A 25129-nucleotide genomic window follows, 5' to 3' on the forward strand; every position below is an offset into this window, starting at 1 on the left:
AATGTGTGAAAAGCATCAATCATACATGTAAGCTTTGAAAATTGCGTTATCTATATTGGGCAATAGGAGGAACAGCGCTGTATACGAAAAACACATTCGTATATTGCTGGGGGCGGTGGCAAAGCTGCCTTATTCATAATTTGTGTTATAATTCATTCATTTCATTAAATGCCCTGTTGGAAACCATTTGGTACCAATACACAGATGTTCGGCCGCAAACGCCACGCACAGCTGGAGCTTCATTTGTCGAGAAGCGCCTCCATCCGACTCGCAAACGGAAACCCATGCGAAGAATGACAGGAGCGGCTCTTCCTGCTCCAGAGGCCGGCGAGGGGCGGCGCGTCGTGTGACGGTGAGGAGCGGCGGCTCGCAGCGCGGCGGCTTCCTGAGGAACACGCTGCACTGGGGGAGGACCTGACTCCCCATTGCAATATTCAAATTGGGCTCCTTCTACAGACTCGGTTTACGCAACCCAGACCACAAACGGAAAACAGTTGGGGGTTGGGGGGAGATTAGCATCTACGTTAAAGTAGTCCCCTTTGTTTTTAAAATCGATGACAGCGTCCCGCATATATATATATATACATATATAAATATATAGATACATGTTATAAATAAGTTGGTGATACACTCTGAATCCAGGAAGTGGTGGAGGTAAGATTCATCTGTATCTTCTGACCTACCTTACTACAGCTATTATCCTCCCTAGGTGTGAAACAGGATCTAGTAGTATGAAGAGAGTGGGTTTGTTGAAATACTATATTATACGTTGTTATTAACGATTTAAACACGGGAGAGCAGCAGGGATGATTTCATCCGAGATCTGTCACAGCATCCTTCAAACCACGTGTGCCAGTTTTGGGGCTATTGTGTTTATTTTTTTAGGACGAGTGAATGGTGTGTGGTACATGTGATAAATGTGTAGTTTGCCAGCATTTGTGACTCGGATCTGAAAAAGACAGTGTTGAGGAATGACTAGTGTATGTATGTTAAGTACGTAGATGCAGTTTGCCACGCCGGGTGCTTGGGTTCGTCCACAAAAACACCCTCTCCGTCGGCAGATATCGCTCTTGCCTCAGCTTGCCAGTTAAAAACCTCTAAGTTGAAGTTGGATATCCGTGCTTGTCGCTCATTTCTATGAGGAATTAGACGGGTTTGGGGGTTAAACTATTTGTTCACGACCAAACATGCAATGTTAACATTGGTTCTGTGTGGTAGAGCAGAAAAAAATGAAGCCAAAGAAACAATGACACGTTGTCAACACAGTTAGATGCACATTAGAAAGTGGTTCTGTGAGTTTTGTTATTTCCGAAACGGTGTATCATTCGCTTATCGCATCACTTAATATTTAGTAACAAGACGTACAAGAAATATAAATTGCAGGCGACCTTTTAAATACGATGCAGTAAACCATCATGTGGCACAGAACGATCCACGTGGAAGAACGATTATAACCGTAACAATGTTTCTTTTTGTTTTAATTGCTTGGTTTCTTTTCAGATTTCATATGATGAACTGTTTCTCTAATATCATACCCTGAGGAATGCATTTTCGTTTGCGTGTTACTGTATTTGTAATAAGGACTAAAATGTGTTCTGGTTCAATATTGTCCCATTTGCGTAGAAGATACATGTCAGATTTGATTGGTGATACACTCCAAGTGCAATATCTTTGGCGATTCATTTAAAAATACTATTTTGATTGCCAACTCTGTTTCTGCCCTTCGGGTAAGACAACCTGCTCAGCGTGTTGGGGTGGTGATAAACGACCAGGCTAGACTTTCACTTTTAAATCTGCAGAAATATTCAAACACATGCACGTTTTTTTTTTTTTAAATGCTAGGGGGAATTGTGATATGACTCAAGTGTAAATGGCATTGCATGACCATGCATATAAATGACAATTAGGCATGTGCAAGCAACGGATTTCAATGCCCTTTTGACTTTCATTTGTAGTGCTGCTCTCATAAAGTGTAAGCAGGGCAGGCACTGACTGTCCATCTAAGAATCCAAGTGTTTTTTTTTTTTAATGATTGGAGTTAATATGTAATGTAACTATGTAAATGGATACAAACGCATTGTCTTTGCTCTATCTAGTTAAACATTGGATTAATTAGTCTCATAGTGTGACACTGAAGCTTCAGTCAGTGGTGTGCTGCCCTGGTCAGTTTCATATAGAATGACTTGACATTTGCCAAGTACTTGATCTTATTTTCTAAGCCTAATCATATCGCCTTGATTTGTTTTTGTTCTGTCATGTTTTGCAAGCTAATTGCAGAAGCTCTCAGACAAATGTTGTCTAGATCCAATAAAAACATTGATAACACCACAAACTGGCTACTCCCGGGTGGGCCTTGAGAACTGGGAATATACTTGAACTAAGAAAAAAAGCCTCCTGGAAGCTGTTTGTCTAAGGAAAAATGGAAAACATTTTTGAGGCAAGGGCGTGCTATTTTTTATTGCACATCATAAACAAATGTATTGCCAATGAATAATGTCACAAAGTTGAGGAGGAACTAAAGCCAACCGTTCCCTCCTGTGGATGTTCTTTGAAAAATGATTTAAACCAACAGAATAAAAGTGTCTACCTGTTAAATAGTCAACCTTTGAGCTTATTGTTCAGCAATCCTGGCATGCTTCGTAGTTATTCAACAAAGGAATTAGGAAAAACATGAACAAAACATGTATAAATATAGGAATTGTGCAGTAAACATCTGTCTACTCTCATGGAGGATATGTAAGTTCTTTTTAGGGTGATTTGTCCAAAAGAGGTCCCCTGTGTGGTAGTTTGAAGCCATTGTAGATGTTTATAGTTGTTGTACGTGTTTCAAAATAAAAATGCAACCGCATATCATAATAAACACTGATCAGCCATAACATTATGACCACCTGACTAATATTGTGTAGGTCCCCTTTTTGCTGCCAAAACAGCCCTGACCCGTCGAGGCATGGACTCGACTAGACCTCTGAAGGTGTGCTGTGGTATCTGGCACCAAGACGTTAGCAGCAGATCCTTTAAGTCCTGTAAGTTGCGAGGTGGGGCCTCCATGGATCGGACTTGTTTGTCCAGCACATCCCACAGATGCTCGATTGGATTGAGATCTGGGGAATTTGGAGGCCAAGTCAACACCTTGAACTTGTGATTCATCAGACCAGGCCACCTTCTTCCATTGCTCCGTGGTCCAGTTCTGATGCTCACGTGCCCATTGTAGGTGCTTTTGGCAGTGGACAGGGGTCAGTATGGGCACCCTGACTGGTCTGTGGCTACGCAGCCCCATACGCAACAAACTGCGATGCACTGTGTGTTCTGACACCTTTCTATCAGAACCAGCATTAACTTTTTCAGCAATTTGAGCTACAGTAGCTCGTCTGTTGGATCGGACCACACGGGCCAGCCTTCGCTCGCTACGTGCATCAATGAGCCTTGGCCGCCCATGACCCTGTTTACTGCTTTTCCTTCCTTGGACCACTTTTGATAGGTACTGACCACTGCAGACACCCCACAAGAGGGAACACCCAACAAGAGCTGCAGTTTTGGAGATGCTCTGGTCCATTTATCTAGCCATCAAAATTTGGCCCTTGTCAAAGTCGCTCAGATCCTTACGCTTGCCCATTTTTCCTGCTTCTAACACATCAACTTTCAGGACAAAATGTTCACTTGCTGCCTAATATATCCCACCCACTGACAGGTGCCATGATAATGAGATTATCAGTGTTATTCACTTCACCTGTCAGTGGTCATAATGTTATTGCTGATCGGTGTATTTCCACTGTGAGTCTAGTATTTCTATTGAACTAAGTGTAGCTTTTTTACGTTTTAATTTGTAATTTATGAGATGAGGAGAATATCTAATTCGAGCATTATTCATAAAGTCATGTTACGATTACAACCCCTTTTTTTAAGAGATGAAAAACAGCCATCTAATAGTGCAATGAAAATATATATATTTTTGTTAACTCTTTGAAAAGCATCCTACAAGAATTGTGATACTACCCCACTTGTTTATTGTTATTATAATGTACATTTGGCATTTTTCTGAACATTAAGAGAAGACAGAGTGGGAGGGTGTGTGAAACCAATTTGAAGGACATTTCTGAAGTTGCCTACTGACTGAAGCATCAAGGGGCCTACCTTCATGGTTCATGCTTAATTGTTCTGAAGTTGCTGAGAAATATGTTAATTGCAGCTTGTCAGGTGATGGATTTGCTTGATTAATTTTGACGTCTCCCTGATCTGAAGGTCAGCATGGCAGCAAGATTTTTCATGCAGTGGATCTGACACTCAATGGTTTGCGACCTGGAGTTATTCAATTAACTTCTGGCTCAGACAAAAGGCACTTACATGTTATTAGTAGCAGTTCCAATTAAAGTGGAGGTAGTCCTTGCCTTTTAATCCCCAGGAATCCTGAATTCTACCTCCTCTGAATCGTCCTACCGTGCCGAGTCAAATGCAGTGCCAAAGTATCATTGCTTTAGTTGGCTTATCAAATCGTACATGTTGCTGCGGAGAAGTCTAGTCAGGGGATTAGGATATATCCGAGTGTAGTGTGTTTAATTTATGAAGTTTATGGCAGTAATCATTTGTGAACACCCTTTCTCCCCCTCCCTCCCTTGTGCTTGCTTTGTATGTGGAGCCTACTCATTAATTGCCCTTGGAAAAACTAACAGTGCTTTGACTAAGATGTAAAAAGTTTATTCTAAAGGATAGCTTCCAGAGTGTCTGGTCAATGTGTAGGTTGAACTGGCGGTGCTGGTTTCTTGTGCTGGCAAACAGTCAACCCTGTAGCTTCCTGTGTGCCTTCTGTTTTATCAGTGAAAGATGTTAGGTCTCTCTTCAATGGCACATTTGCACAGTGTGTGACTCAGCAGTGCATGACTTGTGTGTTTATCTGTCTTGGTCTCTTCTGTCTTGGTACAAGAGCTGATGATAACATAGAGGGAATCACCTATTGTCAATTTCCAATAGGACATAACTTCACAAGCTGAATTAGTTCAAGGAAATCTGTTCATTGCACTTGGTGTTGTAATTAACATTCCTTTAAGGCATTATGTCTTAACCTATTTAGCCAGTGTTTTTTTAATGACCGTCTACATTATATAGAAAATCATCATAGGCAATTGTGACTCAATTGTGAGGTTCATTATTATTATAATCCTAGAACTGAGAAAAGTTGAAAAGTACGCATAGGTTGATATTTATTTAAGTTAGGCCTATTTACAACAGTTCTGACTGTTTTTGTTCAAAGCTCATTTCAGCATCATGAGGCAGGCTTTCGGAGTAATCTTGCATACAGTGTAATACAACACTGCTTATATCTTGTAAGTTGCCCTGGATAAGGGTGTCTGCTAAGAAATCAATAATAATCAATCATTCATAATAATAACTCTTAAAATATGTATATACCCAAATATTTGTTTCACAAATATATTTTAAAATAAGCAATCTCAAAGCTCAGCTTGACTACAAATGTATTTAAAAGTATCAATCATACATGTAAGTTTTGAAAATTGCTTTATCTACAGTGAGGGAAAAAAGTATTTGATCCCCTGCTGATTTTGTATGTTTAACGAATTAACGTTTAACGTTTGTACGAATAACAACAACAAAATCCAGAAAAACGCATTTCAAAAAAGTTATAAATTGATTTGCATGTTAATGAGGGAAATAAGTATTTGATCCCTTATCAATCAGCAACATTTCTGGCTCCCAGGTGTCTTTTATACAGGTAACGAGCTGAGATTAGGAGCACTCTCTTAAAGGGAGAGCTCCTAATCTCAGCTCATTATCTGTATAAAAGACACCTGTCCACAGAAGCAATCAATCAATCAGATTCCAAACTCTCCACCATGGCCAAGACCAAAGAGCTGTCCAAGGATGTCAGGGACAAGATTGTAGACCTACACAAGGCTGGAATGGGCTACAAGACCATCGCCAAGCAGCTTGGTGAGAACACAAAATAACTGTCAGTCTCCCTCGGTCTGAGGCTCCATGCAAGATCTCACCTTATTGAGTATCAATGATCATGAGAACGGTGAGGAATCAGCCCAGAACTACACAGGAGGATCTTGTTAATGATCTCAAGGTAGCTGGGACCATAGTCACCAAGAAAACAATTGGTAACACACTACGCCATGAAGGACTGAAATCCTGCAGCGCCCGCAAGGTCCCCCTGCTCAAGAAAGTACATGTCCAGGCCCGTCTGAAGTTTGCCAACATCTGAATGATTCAGAGGAGAACTGGGTGAAAGTGTTGTGGTCAGATGAGACCAAAATCAAGCTCTTTGGCATCAACTCAACTCGCCGTGTTTGGAGGAAGAGGAATGACCCCAAGAACACCATCCCCACCGTCAAACATGGAGGTGGAAACATTATGCTTTGGGGGTGTTTTTCTGCTAAGGGGACAGGACAACTGCACCGCATCAAAGGGATGATGGAAGGGGGCCATGAACCATCAAATCTTGGGTGAGAACCTCCTTCCCTCAGCCAGGGCATTGAAAATGGGTCGTGGATGGGTATTCCAGCATGACAATGACCCAAAACACACAGCCAAGGCAACAAAGGAGTGGCTCAAGAAGAAGCACATTAAGGTCCTGGAGTGGCCTAGCCAGTCTCCAGACCTTAATCCCATAGAAAATCTGTGGAGGGAGCTGAAGGTTCGAGTTGCCAAATGTCAGCCTCGAAACCTTAATGACTTGGAGAGGATCTGCAAAGAGGAGTGGGACAAAATCCCTCCTGAGATGTGTGCAAACCTGGTGGCCAACTACAAGAATCGTCTGACTTCTGTGATTGCCAACAAGGGTTTTGCCACCAAGTACTAAGTCGAAGGGGTCAAATACTTATTTCCCTCATTAACATGCAAATCAATGTATAACTTTTTTGAAATGCGTTTTTCTGGATTGTTTTGTTGTTATTCTGTCTCTCACTGTTAAAATACACCTACCATTAAAATTATAGACTGATCATTTCTTTGTCAGTGGGCAAACGTACAAAATCAGCAGGGGATCAAATACTTTTTTCCCCCACTGTATATTGGGCAATAGGAGGAACAGTGGTATACAAAGAAAACCACATTCGTAAATTGCTGGGGGCGGTGACAAAGTTGCATTATTATAACAAATAATTCATTCATTTAATTGAATGCCCTGTTGAAAACCATTTAGGACCAATACACAGATCATACATTTATTTAACATAAAGTTATCAGTGGAAGATGTCAGTCCTCTTCAATGGCACATTTCCACAGTGTGACTCAGCAGTGCATGACTTGTGTGTTTATATGTCTTGGTCTCTTCTGTCTTGGTACAAGGGCTGCAATGATGGGATGACTTAACACTAAATGATTTCTACATTGGGATGGTATAAAAAAAAAAAAGGGAAATTTCAATTTTTTAGTTTTGCAAATCTCAAGTTGTAGGTTGATAAAAGCAAACATCCATCTTAAGTACTATATGCAAACGCTGGGAGCTCCAGTGACATCAATATATTTTAAACAAGTGTATTTTGTGGTAGCAAAACCCTGACAGTTACTTACAGTGGAATATTTTAAGATCAAGCTATCCCATATCATTACATCTTAAGAACCGTCCATTTATGTAAACTGCTTTTCTAAACAATCCCTGTAAATTTAGATTGTTTCCTTTGCCAGTTAACCACTTTGATTACATATGCTGAATGTACAATAGTGAAGTGAATAATGACAACCATAGCGAATGCCTTTTTCAGGAACTGTCACTGCCAAAATCAAGGGAACAAGGTAGTCAACAGTAGCTAAAGGCCACTAAACGTTCAGCGGGCTGTGCTGTAGGATGAAGTTGCCCGTAGCCGCGGGTCCGGCGTCCGGCGTAAAAAAATGATATACCAGTATTCATTTACGCACCGGTTTGGAATTTTACTATACCTTCAATATCGGTATTTTAAAGTTTTGAATAATTTACTATTTACTGTGTCATTGAGTCATACAATTCAGCTACCAATAAACTGTATCGTGTTCGCGTATCTGGAGACTGCGCTGTCTGACATGAGACGCATCTGGTCACAAAACGCCGATAGTGTTCATGTAACGCATATTTCCACAGATCTGCGCAGCTCTGCACAGCTCCACCAATGGTATAGGTTGGTAAATAGCTAAGTTGTCTAATGACATTTGCTAACAAACGTTGGCTTTTGGACTGACTGTGGGGCACAACCAAAACGAGGAAAATGTAAAGTATTGTACAAAGAGGATTATATTAGATGTTGTATTATATCCAGTCACTCCATCGTTTGTCTGTATTTTTGGACTTAGGCCTAGTATTCAATTACTAATAGTTGCTCTGGTCCTTATGGTAGGGCTTACACAACAAAGAGGGACACTAATCCAAACGTACAGTAATAATACACCAACAAGAAACAAAATAAAGTCACAAGACCATGCATTAGTGTGCCTGAAAGCTGCAGCTTTAGAAAAGATAATTAATCTGCCCATGTGCATGAATACTTAACTCTTAGTGGTTGATATGGATTCCTGTGACAATGTATTGAGTTTGCACTGCCTGTGGTCTCTTCACTAGCATTGCTGGTTTTCCATAAATTAATGAGAGCATTATCTTAATGCTAAACCAGATTGCAAATTAATCTGCCATTGTATAGAGCCAGTACCAGAAGGCTTTTTAATAAAATTTAAAAACTAGGTGTGGCTATGTCAAGTTTCATGAGCTTATTTCTATGGATAGGCTTATAGACTTCTGAGTTTGCACCTTGACAAACCTGAAATGGATCAAATTACTATTCTGTACATTCCATGTCCAAAACCAGCTTAGCTGCACTTGTGTTTCGGTGTACTTACATGTCTTTTAGAAGATATTTGTAACTGAACTTGATCCTCTAAAAGATGTTGCTTAGTTTATGGTTATGTGGTGACGGTATACGAGGTTAAAACTAATGCCATTGTCTAGACAAAATTATTTCCAATTTTCCTGAAGGAATGTTCTTGTGTGTGGGGAGGGTATTCATATTTATTTTTAAATCTGACCTAAGGCATAGTTAATTTAACTATATTGTTTTGAATTAATGCAGCCTTTATATATTGTATTGCAAAGTTTCATGAAGACTTAACTCATTATAACCAATATAAAAAGGCAAACCATGAAACAACCCAAAAAAAATCCTATAGAAATGTTTTGTACACCAAAGATTTGAGACTTAAACATTTCATTGGTTCTTTTTCAGGTCTCCCTGTGGACCAAGCAGTTAATGTGGAGTCTTGGCTGAGCTTTGCAAAAGATTGTCCCATTGCTCAGCCAAGTGTCAGACATGGCCAAAGGTGCTGACACAGCCTCAAACAGCTCTGTGCGGCTGAAGAAGGAGATCTCCTTGCTGCATGGGGTCTGTCTGATCGTGGGGAACATGATCGGATCTGGGATCTTCGTCTCGCCCAAGGGTGTCCTGCTGTACAGCGGCTCATATGGGCTCTCGCTGCTGGTGTGGGTGATTGGAGGCATCTTTTCTGTGTTTGGAGCGCTTTGCTACGCAGAGCTTGGAACCACCATCAGGAAATCTGGAGCCAGCTATGCCTACATCCTGGAGTCTTTCGGGGGCTTTTTGGCCTTCATCAGGCTATGGACCTCCCTAATGATTGTGGAGCCAGCGTGCCAGGCGGTTATTGCACTTACCTTCTCCAACTACCTTGTGCAGCCCTTCTACCCCACCTGTCATCCCCCCTATGATGCCGTGCGACTCATAGCCGCTGCGATCATAGGTGAGAGGAACTCTTTTTAGACATCAAATCTCAGATAGGGGAAATGAATAAAACAATGCGTGGCAAAGGTTTGTGTCTGTTTATCCTCAGTGAAGTAATGCCTGTCAGTGTTAGTGACAATGTCAGTGTTCCAGTTTCAGGTATTTTGGCATAAATTTCACAATTCAGTTTCTGATGCATGCAAAGTATACCACCGAGTGTTCTTGGTGTAATATCAACATAGGCATTCAAACACAAGATTGAAAACGAGATTACTGCATATCCAGTTCAAGCACTATTTAAGTACAATTCTAGCAATTAATTCCCACACCCCTTGTGTGTACTAGTCTCTCTCAAAGGCTAACTATACTTTAAGTACTTGCCAAATTCCAATAGTATAAAGACTGAATGAAGGCTTCAGATTGAGATCAGCTCAAATGTTCCAAAAAACAAAAAATGGTGTTGGCTTAGAGTATTCTGTTGTAACCCTGAACATGATCTGCAGTGTGTTGTGCTCCTGTGGTTTTAAAGTTCTACTTGGCAGTGATTTGCATTGGGCCCGTGTTTGCTGAGAAAATGGGCTGGGAAGTGTTTCCAGCAGAATGCGACAGGTCTTAAATTACAGTGCAACAGTGATGGATTTGTCAAATTCCAGTAGCTAGTTCATGAACGGTAAACAATGGCTGTGCCTGTGGACTTGATTGGGGTCTGCTCTCTCTCATTGTGATGAGCACTGCCGTTCCTGTGCCCAATCTAAAGTTAACCACTAAAAGGAAAGGCCCAAAACTGCTTTAAGACAAAAGGATTATGCTTGAAATGGTCTTATCACTGTATATTTGCATATCGTGTGCAAAGTGTGATTTAAATTCATAATATAACTCTAGGCAGTACCTTTCATCAGTATTGTTTTAGGGCAGTTTTAAAATAGTTTTTCCTATACTGGCTTATATCCTGTCAGTGACATGAACATTTTATTTACACTTCCCTAAGACGCCCCTAAAGTTAATGTTTAAATAAGACTGGGCAGGTGTATGAACAATAATCCATAGAATACTACAAACGTATAGGGGAAAAAAAGGAAAAACAAAACTATAATTTTTATGGTCTGTGCATAGGGGAATGTTGGCTTGATGGATAGACTGTATTTTCCAATGCAAATTATGCTTTCGTATCTGACATCAAGCCTGAAAATGAAGGTTAATAGATAAATTAGTAGTGCTAAGCATATACACCGATCAGCCATAACATTATGACCACTGCCAGGTGAAGTGAATAACACTGATAATCTCGTTATCATGGCACCTGTCAGTGGGTGGGATATATTAGGCAGCAAGTGAACATTTTGTCCTGAAAGTTGATGTGTTAGAAGCAGGAAAAATGGGCAAGCGTAAGGATCTGAGTGACTTTGACAAGGGCCAAATTGTGATGGCTAGATAAATGGACCAGAGCATCTCCAAAACTGCAGCTCTTGTTGGGTGTTCCCTCTTGTGGGGTGTCTGCAGTGGTCAGTACCTATCAAAAGTGGTCCAAGGAAGGAAAAGCGGTGAACCGGCGACAGGGTCATGGGCGGCCAAGGCTCATTGCTGAAAAAGTTAATGCTGGTTGTGATAGAAAGGTGTCAGAACACACAGTGCATCGCAGTTTGTTGCGTATGGGGCTGCGTAGCCACAGACCAGTCAGGGTGCCCATGCTGACTCCTGTCCACTGCCAAAAGCACCTACAATGGGCACGTGAGCATCAGAACTGTACCACGGAGCAATGGAAGAAGGTGGCCTGGTCTGATGAATCGCGAGTTCAAGGTGTTGACTTGGCCTCCAAATTCCCCAGATCTCAATCCAATTGAGCATCTGTGGGATGTGCTGGACAAACAAGTGCGATCCATGGAAGCCCCACCTCGCAACTTACAGGACTTAAAGGATCTGCTGCTAACGTCTTGGTGCCAAATACCACAGCACACCTTCAGAGATCTAGTGGAGTCCATGCCTCGACGGGTCAGGGCTGTTTTGATGGCAGACTGGGGACCTACACAATATTAGGCAGGTGGTCATTATGTTATGGCTGATCGGTGTATATTTCACTGAACTGGAGGAAGACCAATCTCGTACAGAGCAAAATAGATGTTACGTTAACCTGATGCCATTGAATGACTGGATTACTACACTATTTATAGGTTTAAGCTCCTGCATTAAATGCGTTCATTTGGAAAAGTAAGAATTAATGTAAATCCTTATAGATAAGTGATTGACTTGTTTTTCGTAGAAAATACTTAGTTTTTGCTGACAACTTGTTTTTGACTCAATGAGGCATGGAGAGAGCAACGGGCCAAATGGCCCATAAAGTACTCTGGAAATTATTCTTAATTTAGAAATTGTTAGTGATCTGTTAAAGATACAGTTACAGGTCAGTAGTCTTCATAGTCACATTTTTGCATGTCATCTGTATTCTAGTCCTTCTAGTTAAAAATAAATCGGAATACAGATAAATGTTTAAATTACTTTTGCCTTCTTGCCAGCTGTCTTATATACCCTAAACTGTTTGGCTCTTTGATTTATATTTGAATTTAATCTGAAAATTTATTTGAAGAAAAAAAGCATCAGAAAGCCACGAGCTGTGTAATACAGAAAGCTCTAGCTTGGCTGATGCATCATGAGGGGAGTGGACAAATTGCTAATCATTTTCATGTGTAACTGTTTAAGTTCAGCACCTTGCTACAGTAAACATGTTAATCCACATTCTCTGTGTTGAAAACTTTCAAATCCTTTTTGTTTCAGGGTAGAATAGGTCTGTAAAGTGTTCTGCAGGACCCCGCTAAACAAGAATGATGCTACACAGTGCCAGGCCTATTTTTTCATGAGATCTACCTTACTTTAAACTTCCACACATCAGACTAGAGCAAATACTCTCTCTCCAATGCACTGCATGTTTCTACAAGGCTTTGTGAACAACAGACCCTGCTATGTAGAAATATGTACGCCTATTATTGTTAATCTCAGTTATTGAAATGTTTTGCAATTTTGTCCTTTTCAAGCAGAATTTGCTTACTTTCAGAGCAATACATACAGACTAACATATCTTTCCTGTTTGAAATATCAAAGCAGAGGAAATTAAAATAATATCTTAAGATCAACTTTCATAATGTCTCTTGTTTTGCAGCCTGCAGGGAAGTTTTCAACTTCCATCTTCTCTTTACCACAGATGTCTTCAGAGAGACTGATTTCATGTAGTTAAGAGTGGAGTCGGAGTTAATGCACTAGTGCTGACTGAGCATTCTTTGGGAATTCATGTTCAAAGTGAAGTTGGTTTAAGTGTCTATAGTATACTAATGATTCCTAACCAGCTTGCTGTGGCACATTGGTGTACCATCAGGCATAAACGGTTGGTAGAGAATTTATGAAAAGTTGCACATGAGAAAGGTAGTCTTATAGTTATTAGACAATGATTGGTGTGCCACAACATTTAACATTTAAAGTTATGTAGATTCTTTGTTGAATTACTTCAATAGGTTACCTACTGTCTTTAAACATAAAAAATCTTAAATTCATACAGGGATACACATTAATAACCCTGACACCAAAATAATAATCAGAATCTTTATTCTTTCTTGTGAGGCTACAGTGTTGAATGGTGAGACTATATGCAATACACAATTGTATTACATCAGTAGGTTACCTACCCAACTTTAGGCCCTGACATCCCAAACCCCCATTCTAGACAACCGCAGTTTCTGGTTAGACCATAAAAACACAGCCCCATCCTTAACAATAGCCCAAGTGAACTGGGGAATCTAATCATAACCCTGGCTTGGCCCAAAATGTAACCCAAATATGATTTTGACCTTTTAATTTAAGTGGATTACCAAGCTATATTACTCAAAATAATACATAATCATCCTAACTGTAACTGTAAGACCATTCCTACCTTCATCTGTACCTAATTAAAACCCCAAAAATATATATATATATATTCTCTGTCAAAATTGTATTTAAAAATCTAAATGTTCAGTTATATTCCGAATGTTTATTCCAAAATGTGATCCTGCATTACAGTGTTGACCTTATCCTATAGATGATATTACATCAAACCCACTCCTAATTCAAATTACCATCGTCAATTTTGTGTGATCCTTGATAAAGTTACACAGTTCGGTATTAAGTGACTCTGGACAAGCCCGAGTTTCTCACATTGTTATGTTGAGTAAGTATGTGTTCGGTTTGAAAAGGTTGGGAAACACTGTTCTGCAATATAATGAAATGAATTATGGAAACGTCTAAATTAACAATAGGATGTACTTTTATCTACAAAAGTCATGGAACATGTGCTTCAGACATTAACAGACTACCTAGGCTGGGCACAGGGCCAAAATCAGCTATAGGTTGATGAGGTAGAACAGGGTTGGGTAACTCAAAGCTGAAAGGCCCAAAGGTTTTAGTTTCGGCCTAGATCTAAATTTTCTTAATTGATCTAATTTGGATAATCAAGTAAAATCTGCCATTTCCAAGTATTAATCATTTGCTAATTGAAAGGTATATTGAAAACCTGCAGAAATTCACCCCTGAGGACTGTAGTTACCCATCCCTTTATTCACCCATGGGTAGGCTGTCCACTGGGTAGGTTTTTAAATTGCTGTTTCCTCGGATTCCTACTCCACTTGAGGTCCAATCCAGACTTCAAGAGGAACAGCATGCTTGGTTAAACACTGGCAAGCGTTCATGTAATTGTTGTGCTGTACTGATGGGTTCTGTTTGTGTTTCCTGCTCCCCAGTTTTGCTCACCTCTGTGAACTGTATGAAGGTAAAGTGGGGGGCGATACTGCAGGTCGTCTCCACTGTGGCCAAGGTCCTCGCCTTGATTGTCATCATTATCGCCGGCCTGGTGAAGCTTGGCCAAGGTAAGGCCCTCTTGCTGTGACCATCCCTTGCTCGCAATTTTGAATACTGAAGTCTTAATAGTTTCCAGCTTCTTCTAGCGAAAGTGTTCTGAATTGGGAAGGAGACATGTAGGTTACAGGTTAGAAGGCTGAAACTCACCATCAGTCAAGTTTGAAAAATGCATTGTTTTTGATTGAAACCTCATCCATCACAAGGTATGAAATGGGTGAATTTATCTTCAGTTTTCCTTAATTTGCAAAGCCCTAACTAAATCTGCACACTGGGGAAGGAAAAGTGCTCCTGGGCATGAATTAAGATTATTAATCATCAATTAAAGCATAATATTGCATAATACACCCTGTGGAAAATGTGCAGAGATTCATATTGATGTTTTTCAAATGTTACTGGAGCTAGCCCTTTGTATTAATTCAGGATATTGCACATGCAGCTGCAGCACACTTGTCAGTGATAATAGGATATTTGGATTTGCATTTACATGAACAGTAAGCGTGGCTTACAGGAGATTTCCATTGTAGATGGCGGCAACTCCCAAAGCCACTTTTGTTTTTTTTTTCCCAATTTTTTTTTTTTCTCTTGGCTGCATTTGCCTATACCCCAGTAGATTGTGATGCCTTAAATCTCTTTTGGGAGGATTTGAAGATTTTGCAAAGTGGGCCTTATATTGATCTTACTTTGTTTCTCCCTCATGTGTTGCATGATGTCTTGCAGGGAACACTCAAAACTTTGAGGACTCCTTTAGCAACTCCAAGCTAAATGCAGGGGATATGGCGCTGGCTCTGTACTCGGCTCTGTACTCCTACTCTGGGTGGGACACCCTCAACTATGTCACTGAAGAAATCAAGAACCCAGAACGGTAATGGTTCAGTTATGATGGTAGTCTAAACTAGTCTAGTCAAAATATATTTTGTCAATGGAGTTAGTAATCTCTACTATACAGATTTTATTCAGTAGAAGTGTTTTATGTAGTTGAAATTCAGTCATGATGTTATATGATGTTCTGCATAAGTAATTATGTAATGATAAACTCTAATGTATTATGATTATATACAAGTATTGGGAGTGGTCAGTGTGCCGTATTTACAATAGTAATTTACTTCTTCAACATGTTTATTTTATTAGGAAGACCCATAAAAGAAGCCAACATTTTATTTTGAGAATGAAACCTTTGCTGATTTTACTATTTCTGTTCTATTTCCTGAATTACATTTTGTCAAGAATACTCAAACTTTGCCACTAAAAGATTGGTTAGACTGCAGATTATGTCCACAGTCTTCAATTCCTTTTTTAATTTAATTTTCTTTCCTGTTTTTGCTAAAACCCCCTAACAGGAACCTGCCATTGGCAATTGCCATTTCAATGCCAATTGTGACTGTTATCTACATCTTGACCAATATTGCTTATTACACTGTTTTGGACCTGGACACAATCTTAGCCAGTGACGCTGTGGCAGTGGTAAGTACAGGTTTATGGCGAAGAGTAAGATTTTAACAATTGGCACGTGTGGACGCGGATTATGGATTATGGCTTGATTAACTGAGCTAGGGATGTAGGTGACTGTTCCTTTGTAAATTGATAGTTCCATATAGTTGATAGTGTCATGTGTTTAGACTGGTTTCAAGTCAGTAACTGCAGAAGTGTATTCAATTAAATCCTATTTATAACAGATGCTATATTATTTTTTAAATAACGGGTAAAATAGTTTGAAATCAAAAGTGGGTGTTACTATATCTTTAACTATGCTGATTGAGTCTGATTGGGACCGCTCAAGTAGCTTTTTTTGTAACAGCATCACGCTCATGTGTAGTAGATGGATTAAGAAGAGGTTTATGCATAGAGAAATTCTGGTATTACGTGTGTAAATTGCCAAATAAGGGTATAAAGTGAAATGAAAACAAGTGTGCTAGTGTATTCATCATTGTTAAGCGTTAGTTCTTTTGAAAATATGAATTATATTATGAGTGTGTGAGGGGTGGTGTGTGTTGTGACCCAAATGTGTAAAACGGGTGCCAACCTAAAAATGTGGGAACTGCTTATTTTGATGCTGTCTTAAATTTATATTCTTGTGTGTTATTTTTCTTCAAAGCTTTGATTTTATCTGACTAGCTGTTCTCCCCAAGGAAAGCTTATTTAAAAATAATAATAATAACTTTACACAGATTGCCAACAAGTATGGAGGGAAATTAACTAGAAAGCTCACTGGAGTAGCCTTGGGTGTAACCCTAATATATTTCCCCCTTGTATTCAGAATAGACGCAAATCCTACAGATTACATGCAGTAAGAGGGCAATAATGTAGTCTGTGACTGTTATTAAAGGAGTGTGTAGCTAACTATTGAGATGACCAAGTCCTGTGCAGCAGGAGACCAAGCACACATGTCCACACCACAATAGAAATGTAATAGAACACAATCAAAATGTCATCTTAGATTTAGATTTTTTCTATTTTGTGGTCCAGTTACATCCCAAGCTTTCACAGACTTTATAATTGCTTGTAATTCACTTGAGACCATGTGGAAAATGACAAACAAAATGCATCTCAATGGTTAAGTCTGTACTAGGAGTTTTAGTACAGGGGATAGATTTGAGTAGATACATCTCTGGTACATTTACTTTCAGCAGTTCAAGCACAATATCCCTTCATTGATCATGGCTATCCTGGATAAATGCTTCTAGTTCAAGATCTTCAATTACTCTTAATTTTAGGCCTGTTTATTCACGTGGTTGTTCATTCAGAACGTCTGTCTGCACTGATATGAATGTTTTGGCTGGCAGGATTGCAGATTAACCTAGTTTAACTGCACATGCCTTGAATTCCAATTGTATTTCATACCATTCATCTTCATCATATAGTGTTAGTTTATTGTGGTATTTTAAAGTAACCAAAATACTTTTTTTTTTTTTTTTTCCTGAAGACCTTTGCAGATGAAGTTCTTGGGTATGTAAAGTGGCTGATCCCGCTGTCGGTGGCCATATCTTGCTATGGTGGATTAAATTCTTCAATTATCGCTGGCTCAAGGTAAGTAAATAAATATGGACCTTGTAAACAAAGAGCTTTTCAGAATAAGCCGGGGAAAAATTGAGTTCACAGCAAATAAAACCCATGCATTTTGTGGGAAACTCAAACACTAACAAGATTGCATGGTACCTACGAATTTGTGAATTACATTACATTAGTTTGTTTGCAAACCCAAAAGCACCACCAGGATTAAATTAATTTTAAAGCAGTTACTTGCAGCAGCAAAGCTAGTTAAAAGGTATGCATCTTTTTATGAACACACAAGCAGGAACCATTAAATACATTTGCCATTTTGCTCTGGAATGCAATGCATGATCCCCATTTAAGTTACCTGCTGGAAATTGTATAAAACAAAAGCTCTTGGATAGTAAGGTAAGCCCTGGGATGCAGTGCTTCTGGCTTTGCTTTAAATTGTATTTAAACTAAAACCTTCTCTCCCATTCCCTTACAGGTTGTTCTTTGTAGGCTCCAGAGAGGGTCACCTGCCTAACATTCTGTGCATGATCCACGTAAGAAGATACACTCCCATTCCAGCCCTGCTTTTCAATGTAAGTGAAGGTGGGCTGAGCAACACTTGGTCCGCCTTTTTTGATGCACTTTTTCCATGATTACCTTGAGTGTGTGGTCAATTGTCAGGTTTTCTCTTAGAAGCGACAAAAAAAACAGGGCCTAATCTCCTGTTTCTTGTCAGGGTGTGATGTCCCTGGTCTACCTCTGTGTGAGGGATGTCTTCCAGCTCATTAACTACTTCAGCTTTAATTACTGGCTGTTCATTGGTCTCTCCATCGCCAGTCAGATATACCTTCGAATCAAACGCCCAGAAATGCCCAGACCGGTCAAGGTGAGTAACTCAAAACTCCCACTTCTGAAATTCATTGGTGAAATGAGGAGGATTTACCCCTTTGCTCACACCCATACATACACATTTCAGCATTGTTTTCTTCTAATATTCAGTTATCGATCTTGATCTTGAACTTAAACGTGTTCTACTGTGGGCAGCATTACAACATTTCAGTATACGTGAGATTGAAAGGAGCTGCACAAAATTTAACTTATTTGTCCATAACCGGTGACGTAACACTGTTGTTTTTCTTTCCCCAGCTGAGCCTGTTTTTTCCAATAGTCTACTGTATCTGCAGCATCTTTCTGGTAGTGATGCCTCTGTACAGTGACACTGTGAACTCCCTGGTGGGAATAGCAGTGGCTCTGTCAGGGGCCCCAGTCTACTACATCTGTGTGCACCTCCCTCCGGAGAGGCGCCCTGCCATCCTTGGCAGATTGCTAGGTGAGCTCCACACCATCACACTTGCATCCTTAATGTTAAAACTTTAATGAAAACCTCCAAATCTGTGACTGAACTTTGTATGAAAGTGCATTGTAAAAGACTCGCATAGGGGTGAATTAGTCATTCAAGAACACGTGTGAACATTCAGAAACATATATTATTGTGAGAGTAGTGCTTTTCTTTTTGAAAGCTCTGTATACCTTTTATGAGGAAAGGCCAGTTCAGTAACTTTCTGGTCTTCAGAAATAAAGTGGCGAAACTCTAAAAAGATCCTACACCTAGTATAATGTAATGGGGGAAATCAAAATGGTGGTATTATTTAAAAATCAGACACTACAACTTTAACAGTGTTCCATATCAAAGGCCAGCTTTAAAGAGTCTTATTCTTGACACATTACACTAGCTACTCAGCTGTTTTTCACCTATAGCAAGCATGTTTCTTGAATTACCTCATGAGTAAAGCTTTTGTATCTGGGCCAGCAGGTACTGGGACTGGATATCCCGCACATTGTTTCCAGCTCCACGTCACTAACTTTTCTTACCAAGCCCTACATCCTTATTCCAAACTCTGCTTTCAGATTATTACAAAATCCACTATTCATTTACTGCATGCTTTTAAAGTGTTTCACAGTAAGGGACTTTGTAGAATTGTTTATTATCTTGACATTCTGCTTACATTTGGAAACAATGTTTGAAATGAGATCGAAGAACTAACATTTATATAATGGGAATTCACTGTATATTTGTCACAGAGGACTTCATACCATAGAGGACTTCATGCGCTCAGTCTTTTTTTTTTCAGATCTCTTCTCCTTGAACACTCAGAAGTTGTGTATGTGCTGCCTAGCTGATCCGGACCTGGACCTGGACAATATCTCTGAATCCAAGCTAGAGTAAAGACTTGCAAGAGAAGCTGCAGCCAGCCTGACGGGAGCACAGTGAGCTGCAAGATCATAAGGAAAGTCTAGTCTTTTATTATGGTTAACTTTTATGAAGGCACTTTTTGTTTTTTTTTCTGTTGTTGGCTTTTTTAGTTGGTAAAATGTAGTTCCAGTGAAACACAATATTGTCAGGCTACATGTTTAAGTAGCAACACGTGGGAACATTTTATAAAAAAAATATTCTTGAACAATTATTTTATTTGAAAGGAAAAGTGTAAAATGTTTGCCTGGTTTTAGACACCTGGCAAACGGAGGCTGCTGGGATGTTTTTGGTTGTCGTCCGTCGTGCTCGGCGCTCTCCTGCACTGTGAAGAGGCTTCAAGGCAGCATAAACAACAGGCTATTGAGGGCGATACTCGGTGCCGGAAGCGTGACTATGAACATTATCACTGCAGTGGAGCCCCTTTCTCAACAATGTTCCTCCAACCTCTGTTCTGGGGGGTTGATAGTGAAAGGAACAGGAAAGGTTTGTTTTTTTACATTTGATTGTTTTTAAGTTTTGTTTCAAGTTTCTTTTAAAATGTACATTTGAAAAGTTCTAGTTCAAAATTCATACTAGAAGAGTCAAAAAAGGACCATCTTAACCAGGTTTGGTTGAGACAGGATACATGTTGTGATAGAGGCATGTTAGGATTTTTTCAAAATAATTATTGGCTTTATTTTATTAGTTCTAGTAGTTTAAACAGTTAAAGGCTGTCTGCTCACTCTTTTGTGATATACTTCTTACACACATTGACCACTCCGGCGAAGGACAAGAAAGTCCCAATGCAGTATTTGGGAATCTCTACGCTCGAAGCAAACATTTGTGTATAATACAAACTTCTGTTCTTCACTGTTCACAAAACATTCTCTTTCGGCAATGCAGCTGGTAATTGCAGTGCACTTTTATCTTTGGTCTTGTACCTCACCATGTAGGGAATGAGGGAGAAGGGTCATTCCAACAGTGTAGAGACTGGATCTCTGCTCTTCATATCCAATTGTTCTTGTTTTACCATCACACCATTACTTTTTTATATTTTTCTACACCGTTAAAATGGGGTATACATTTACAGGACAGCAATAAAGTACACATAAATTATATATTTAACAAATTAACTTTATCAGTGTATTTAAAATATCTATTGCATTCAGTTCTCCACAAGCTGAAAATCTCTGAACGAGATCAAACAAAAGGTAAGCTGACGGTTTACAAGGCATTACAAAAAACAAAGCTGTGATTAACTGCATTCATGTCTAAAACCAAAACCATAGATCATCTTATTTATTGCATTTGCCACAAAAACATTGTAGAATCTTTTATATGTACCTCTGTGGAAACGTAATGGAAAAACTGCCACCTATGAACATGCTGCCAAAAATACAATTATTTAAATCTGGAATGACACGCCATATGTCACTGGCCTAGGTTCTCACAACGACCAAAAGGCTGACATGAAAAGTGGTGCAGTATGGGCTTAGCTTGAGTATATTAGGGCTCCAAACCGTGCTAATAATGGAAAGAAAAACAATCTATGCCTAGTTTTCCCACTAGGGAGCCTGGCAAACGCAACAAACTAAAAAATCCTGCCACACGGAGCAGAACTATTCCCCCCTGCCTTGCGGAGGGCTCTGGGTGTCTTTTACTCCATCAGTCACTGACACCCAATTCACTCTCATTGGGAAATACTATTAATAAAGGCGGTGGTTGATGCGCTCATTAGATCAAGCGCAGGAATCCCATGGGTCTAATGTCAGGGATTCCCCTGCATTTGCCTATAGTGAGCAAATGGGCCCATGCCCCCCGGTTTTAATCTACGAATATGTACCAATAGAAATTGATATCTCTTATACCTAATAAGCTGAATCACTTTATTCAAACGTACATTTTGTGAATAGCACCTGACAAACAGCAGAGGAAAGCAAAGCCATCTACACTCAGTGTTTAATGGAGCGCATACATGACCAGCCTTTCCCACTTTCCCATGTTCAGCACATTGGCATTGCATGTCCGAAGCAGCGATAGACAGGTACAGTTTTTTATTAAGATGTGGAACTATTGAGATCTGTGTTGTTTGATTTAGTAATGTCACTGCATTGCAATTGAAAATGCTGCTGATCCAGCAATTGGACTGGCTCATTTTCATCAAGTTCAAAAATGTCCTAAGTAGAAACTGAAAATGAAGTAGCAAAGATTTAATGTATGTTTGTTTTTTGAGGGGAGGATTGCGATTTCATCTTTTAACTATTGTAACCTGTATTGCCGACCCTGTAGTATCACATCTAAAGGCTTTGGGTTTCTATTGACACCCTGATTTGTCAGTTAAATTGTAAAAAATGACTTCTAAAGTGCCTTTTTTTGTGTAGTTCAAGAATGCCAAAAAATAGTACATAATGGTCAGATTCAGTCATCAAATGTTGAATTTCCTATTTAATACAGATTGAATAAAAATGTTTGTAAAATGACAAACAACCCATCTGTCTGCTTGAATTTCAATTTCTATACCATGATATAGATACAGATAGCTTTGTCATTATACATATTTAGTCCATTTCCTTCCAATCTATATTTTTAAAGAGCAGCTTTTGTATGTGCCTTCAAACAGAGTTACACTCTGTACTCTGTATTTAGTTTCCTAGAATTGAATGTCCAGTGCTGGTATTAGCTATATGTAACTGTAGTCAGGCAAATATACAATATGTTTAAGGCAGCTGGACAGCTCTATAGGATTCATTGATGTTTTCCATAACTTTCTTTACAGTTATCCAGTGTTTTGATTGTATTGATAGAGGGTGGCGAATATATTTTGCAACCCTTACGTTATATAGTCTGAATATGTGAAAAAAGGTTATGGTACACAACTGCCCGATGCTTCTACCTCGTGAATTCATGTCATTCCCCATAGTATCTCATTGTAATTCCCATGGTTCTTAATGTTTGCCACCATTTGTAACTTAAGTGGAGTGTGCATGGGTCCATGACAGTCCGTCCCCGCAACAATCCGTCCCTGTGTCAATTCACCCCCATCATTATACATTCTCCACTTGAAGAGCCATAGAACACACATACGTGTATATATAGTAGGCAGGCTATTTAAATGTATATAAATACACACACACACATACTTTGTATTATTTATTATAATGTATGTTTTTAATTGATACATTAATTTGAGACTAACCCCATTAATTATTTTTACAATTAGTCATGACAGATGGCAGTGACGGCTGCAAGCTACTTAAAATAGGTTTCATGTTAAAGCTCTATATTGAACCCAGATCACCAGGTTTGCAGTGCTATTCCCTAACCACTGCAACTGATACAGAGTTTTAATATTAAACCTGTTGAGACTAATTGTAAAAAACGTAATTATTGGGTTTACAGTCTCACATTAATGTATCAATTAAAAACATACATTATAATAAATAATACAAAATACTTGTGTGTGTGTGTATGTGTGTATGTGTGTATATATATATATATATATATATATATATATATATATATATATATATATATATATATATACACTCACCTAAAGGATTATTAGGAACACCATACTAATACTGTGTTTGACCCCCTTTCGCCTTCAGAACTGCCTTAATTCTACGTGGCATTGATTCAACAAGGTGCTGAAAGCATTCTTTAGAAATGTTGGCCCATATTGATAGGATAGCATCTTGCAGTTGATGGAGATTTGTGGGATGCACATCCAGGGCACGAAGCTCCCCTTCCACCACATCCCAAAGATGCTCTACTGGGTTGAGATCTGGTGACTGTGGGGGCCAGTTTAGTACAGTGAACTCATTGTCATGTTCAAGAAACCAATTTGAAATGATTCGACCTTTGTGACATGTTGCATTATCCTGCTGGAAGTAGCCATCAGAGGATGGGTACATGGTGGTCATAAAGGGATGGACATGGTCAGAAACAATGCTCAGGTAGGCCGTGGCATTTAAACGATGCCCAATTGGCACTAAGGGGCCTAAAGTGTGCCAAGAAAACATCCCCCACACCATTACACCACCACCAGCAGCCTGCACAGTGGTAACAAGGCATGATGGATCCATGTTCTCATTCTGTTTACGCCAAATTCTGACGCTACCATCTGAATGTCTCAACAGAAATCGAGACTCATCAGACCAGGCAACATTTTTCCAGTCTTCAACTGTCCAATTTTGGTGAGCTTGTGCAAATTGTAGCCTCTTTTTCCTATTTGTAGTGGAGATGAGTAGTACCCGGTGGGGTCTTCTGCTGTTGTAGCCCATCCGCCTCAAGGTTGTACGTGTTGTGGCTTCACAAATGCTTTGCTGCATACCTCGGTTGTAACGAGTGGTTATTTCAGTCAAAGTTGCTCTTCTATCAGCTTGAATCAGGCGGCCCATTGTCCTCTGAGCTCTAGCATCAACAAGGCATTTTCGCCCACAGGACTGCCGCATACTGGATGTTTTTCCCTTTTCACACCATTCTTTGTAAACCCTAGAAATGGTTGTGCGTGAAAATCCCAGTAACTGAGCAAATTGTGAAATACTCAGACCGGCCCGTCTGGCACCAACAACCATGCCACGCACAAAATTGCTTAAATCACCTTTCTTTCCCATTCAGACATTCAGTTTGGAGTTCAGGAGATTGTCTTGACCAGGACCACACCCCTAAATGCATTGAAGCAACTGCCATGTGATTGGTTGGTTAGCTAATTGCATTAATGAGAAATTGAACAGGTGTTCCTAATAATCATTTAGGTGAGTGTATGTATGTATATATATATATATATATATATATATATATATAGCCTGCCTACTATATATACACATGTTTCTATGGCTCTACAATAAGTGAATGCACTCATGGTTAAAAATGTGGAGAACGTTTAATGATGGGGAGGAATTGTTATAGGGGTGAATTGTCGCAGGGACGGATTGTCACTGGACGAATTGTCGGGGACAAATTGATGTGTTCCCAGTGTGCATTATGGGTGCTTAATGTTGCACCAAAGTGGTATCCTGTTTTATTATCATTCTGTATCTGTACAATTTCTGTAAGTTTCTGTCCAAATAAAGATTAACTGATAATTAAACTCATTTCACTATGTGTCCATGTTTTCATTAAATACAAACCCTTTCATGATTTTCATGACTGAAGAACTAAATTTAATATTTCTAGATATTTCACATTCCTATAGTTTTAAAGGTGGCTCTGTTTCTCTGTTACTCTTTGGACCTGGCTAGGGGTGACACAGCCTCTCTCAACAGTATAGCTTATTTATATAATTTCAAATATAGCTATCTTACTGTTTAACAAAATGTGC

The 25129-nt window shown here is 39.4% G+C and overlaps 1 protein-coding gene across 1 annotated transcript; it reads left to right on the forward strand.

Annotated features, from left to right (window-relative positions):
* The first annotated feature begins 425 nt into the window (after positions 1-425).
* Positions 426-24902, forward strand: LOC136760480 (Y+L amino acid transporter 2). Its single transcript, XM_066715903.1, has 10 exons — positions 426-654; positions 9207-9735; positions 14477-14602; positions 15312-15456; positions 15932-16055; positions 17515-17618; positions 18070-18166; positions 18310-18459; positions 18720-18903; positions 19706-24902. Exons 2-10 carry the CDS (start codon positions 9291-9293, stop codon positions 19798-19800), a joined length of 1470 nt encoding a protein of 489 aa, XP_066572000.1. The 5' UTR covers positions 426-654; positions 9207-9290; the 3' UTR covers positions 19801-24902.
* Positions 24903-25129: the final 227 nt, after the last annotated feature.

The sequence above is a fragment of the Amia ocellicauda genome, chromosome 10, assembly GCF_036373705.1.
Source record: "Amia ocellicauda isolate fAmiCal2 chromosome 10, fAmiCal2.hap1, whole genome shotgun sequence".
NCBI lineage: Eukaryota > Metazoa > Chordata > Actinopteri > Amiiformes > Amiidae > Amia > Amia ocellicauda.